Source organism: Camellia sinensis, chromosome 10 (genome assembly GCF_055761805.1).
Source record: "Camellia sinensis isolate YWXY chromosome 10, ASM5576180v1, whole genome shotgun sequence".
Taxonomy (NCBI): Eukaryota; Viridiplantae; Streptophyta; class Magnoliopsida; order Ericales; family Theaceae; genus Camellia; species Camellia sinensis.
In genome coordinates this window covers 57,573,569-57,577,526 of record NC_138970.1, presented here as the reverse complement: position 1 = coordinate 57,577,526, position 3,958 = coordinate 57,573,569, and the positions used below count along the sequence as shown (strand labels likewise).

The 3,958-nt window shown below is 33.8% G+C and overlaps 1 protein-coding gene across 1 annotated transcript; it reads left to right on the top strand.

Moving 5' to 3' along the window:
- The first annotated feature begins 346 nt into the window (after window positions 1-346).
- On the top strand, window positions 347-3,163 carry LOC114283539 (actin-depolymerizing factor 2). Its single transcript, XM_028226399.2, has 3 exons — window positions 347-672; window positions 2,256-2,521; window positions 2,605-3,163. The coding sequence occupies exons 1-3, from the start codon at window positions 670-672 to the stop codon at window positions 2,753-2,755; spliced, it is 420 nt and encodes a 139-aa protein (XP_028082200.2). The 5' UTR covers window positions 347-669; the 3' UTR covers window positions 2,756-3,163.
- Window positions 3,164-3,958: the final 795 nt, after the last annotated feature.

Sequence of the window (3,958 nt, the reverse complement as noted above, 5' to 3'; positions counted from 1 at the left end):
TATTTATTTATTTTGGTATAATATGCACTAAACATGACCGACATTTTTTTCGCGTTTTTTTTAATATTCTAAAAAATTAAATTATTTATCAAAATAATTAAAATTTTAGACTATTTATTAAATTAATCTATTTTTTTTAAAAATATAAATTTAAAACGTGATTTCACGATAAGATTACATTTTGATGATGCAATTCATATGGACACGACTCACTGGTGTGAAGACGTCATATTAACAAACCTACAATTTTAAATAATAAGTTAGTTCGATAAATAATTTTAAAAGTTAATTATTTTCATAAATAGTTTAATTTTTTTGAAATATTCACCAAAAAAAAAAAAAAACTCTGCCTGGTTCTTCGTCTGGCGGCTCGAGCCAAGCCGAATGCCACCTCTCAAGCAGCCACGCCCAACCCCACAGAATACATTGACGTGGCGAGACACCATTAGTTGGGCATTCCGCTGACACGGTCACTCACGTACGCTCGCCTCCACCGTACGAACGCTCACGAAAGAACCACCGATTAAAAAGGGCTACCCAATTTCATTCACAGAGCCCTCGTTATCGGAGCACTGTCTCTCTCTCTCTCTCTCTCTCTCTCTAAATTTTCTCCTCTCAAATCTCTGTCGATAGATCGAGCTCTCTCAACTATTCACTGAATCTACCAACATGGTGAGTCTGTGCTTCAGCTTCTTCTTTTGGCTAGGGTTTTGAATCTATGTTATTATTATTTTTTTTACATATATTTGTGTATTGAAGTATGTGTGTAGTGATTTTGGGGTTGGATCTGTGATAGATCTGTTTGTTCAAAGCTGATTTTCATGAAATTGAAGCGATTGATTGTGCTTATATCTATTGATCGAGTTTGTAGTTGGTGTTTTGCTAGTTCTTATGTCTGATTTGGTTTCGATTTGAAGTTGCTATGTTTGGATCAAACGAAAACGAGATGAAAATGAGATTATGTTACATATTTAATTTTTAAATATATTTTTTTGACCGATATATAAAAATATTTATTTACAATTTTTTTTTTTGTTAATTTCCTAACTCATCAAAATAATAAAAATAAATAAGTAAATGTTCATTAACTTCATTTTCTTTTCCATGTTTTCCAAGATCTGAATATCTGAATTTTGATCGGATGTATCTGATTACCGTGACTTTTTGCTTTTAAAGTTTGAAGTTCATTAGTACTTGGTTGAGTTGGATCTAAAGTTAATCGAACTTTTTTTTAAATTTTTTTGCGGTCTTTCTAATTAATTTGTGGTCATGATTTTTGTATTTGGATCTGACTATCCATGCTAAAATTTTGTAAGTCATTTCACTCCTCAGTCTTTGTATTCTCTCCTTAGTTGATTGATCGGAAAATGAAAAATAATGTAAGAAAGAAAAATTTAGCTTATTTTGGTTGCGTTGCGTTTGCTTCCTGAAATAGCTGCTAGGGGTTCAACTAGTGTAGATTGTTATTGTTTTGTTGGTCTCATATATAATTGTAATTTAATTGAAAAAACATTTGAGATTTTCTACAGCAACCAATGTCAGCAATAGTTTCATGGATCTGGTTGAAAAAGTGGCAGGGTCTAGCTCTTACCACCAGAGCTATGGTGCCAAGATCTGGAATGGAATTTTGTTTTGGAGTTCCATTTATGTGAACTTTGTAATTGGCGAGATCCTGGACTGGAATTGGCAATCCCAGAGCCTCCCACCATTGCGGGTTAGATGCATGCAGTGTTACCCCAATGTGCAGATAAACTGCTTCCCTGGTTTGAACCCATGGTGCTCATGTTACAATGGAGTAACTTTACCACTGTGCCAAGGCTGCCCACCCTCTATACCCTGGACTGGACTGCAATCAGTTGTGTGTGGGATACTCTCTACACCTCACAAGGGTGAATAGAGCTACTATTTTTTATTATCATATTGATGATAGGAGTTTGATAGTGGATTTGCCAATGCAAACCCATCACAAGAATTGATTCCTTATAGTTTTCTTTTATTCTTTTGCTGATCAAATTGAGCATAATGGAGATTCCCTTGTGCTATATGACTGTCGGCACCCGATTTATGCTAGCAACTTCTATCTTATTCTTACTTTCATTAGATGCATGATTTTTCTATGGAACTGTTTTTCAGTTTATTGTTTAAAATATGGATCTGTTTGATGTTATTGAGGCTACAATTGGTTATCTTGTCACTGATAGATATAGTAGATTGTAAGACCTAATTGATATTGGTGATGGCTATCCATTTTACAGGCCAACGCCGCTTCTGGGATGGCTGTGCATGATGACTGCAAATTAAGGTTTATGGAGCTGAAAACAAAAAGAACTTATCGCTTCATAGTTTTCAAGATAGAGGAAAAGCAGAAGCAAGTTATTGTGGAAAAGGTTGGTGAACCAGCCCAAAGCTACGAGGACTTCACTGCTAGTCTTCCTGCTGACGAATGTCGCTATGCTGTCTACGACTTCGACTTCATGACAGCAGAGAATGTCCCGAAAAGCAGGATTTTCTTTATTGCTTGGTATAGTAAATGTTATAGCCGTCTGTATAATCATCTACTCAATCTTCCTCTGTTCATTTTGATTGTTTTTTGGTTTTTTGAAGGTCACCTGATACATCGAGGGTCAGAAGCAAAATGATTTATGCTAGTTCCAAGGACAGGTTCAAGAGAGAGCTTGATGGCATTCAGGTGGAGTTGCAAGCTACCGATCCAACTGAGATGGGTCTTGATGTTTTCAAAAGCCGTGCCAACTGAATATGAATCGGAGAACTCCTCCAATGCAGTCTTCTTTACTTGGGTGAAATGTCTATAGTTTATGCCTATGGATGGTGAACTTGGCTTGACAATGGTATTGGTTTTATCCAAGTGCTACCATACAGTATCCTCTTTATTTGAACAACATTTGTGGTTATTGTTGATTTGTTATTGTAGAACTTATTATTGTCTCACTTGTAGAGGTTGTCTACAAGCTAGTATGTAACAGTTTGTGGGGGGGTTTAGGTATCACACCTTTAGTCTGTTTTCAAGATTTAAAAGGATAATTGACCCCTGTTGCTTTTCTTTTGGAGTGGTAAAATGGCATGCTTTTTGGCCTTTTCTGGCTGCTGTTTGTTTTATGAGAAATCAGTAAACATGTTGGGAAAACAGCTATTTGTTCCTGTACTTCTTCCTAGTTTACTTTTATTATTTTTTGAACACTCAATTGAGAATTTGTATCTGTGGAGATCATATGATATGCTTGTTTTAATTCCTTTGGTTTTGAGCATTTCTTGTGGATATGGATGTTGGGTGAATGGCAACGTTAAGTTGGATAAGCTTCCACCCCATGGAATGTGTTTTTTCCTTAAGTACATGGAAATTCATACACCTTCACCCCATTTTGAGGTGTGTATCATATGTCTAGTTATGACATTTGTAATTTTTAGTTATGACTTATTGTGATTTGATTATTATTCATTGTGATATTAGGTAGAATTTATTGTGATTATTATTTTGATTATAATTGAAAATGTTTTTAATTATACTTTGAGTGGTGTTTAGTTATGAATTATTATTATTATTATTATTATTTATAATTTAAAGGGATTTAGTTATGAGACTTGTTTGTATTAGAAACTCTTATCTGGCTTACTTTGAGTGGTGTTTAGTTATGAATTATTATAATTATTATTATTTTTTATAATTTAAAGTGATTTAGTTATGACACTTGTTTGTATTAGAAACTTTTATCTGGCTTTGACTTTTAGGTCATGTTTGGTTTATGATTTGGGTAGGGATTTGGAAATGAAAATAGAAATGAAAAAGGGAGGGGAATTGTAGATGAAATATAACTATATTTTTTAAACATTTTTTTCCTTTTCAATTTTAAATCCCTACTTAAATTTATGAGTTACACAACCTTAAGCTTTTATTTACAAGTGTTCTTTATTTTCTCTAATTGTTTTTTGATGTATGTGT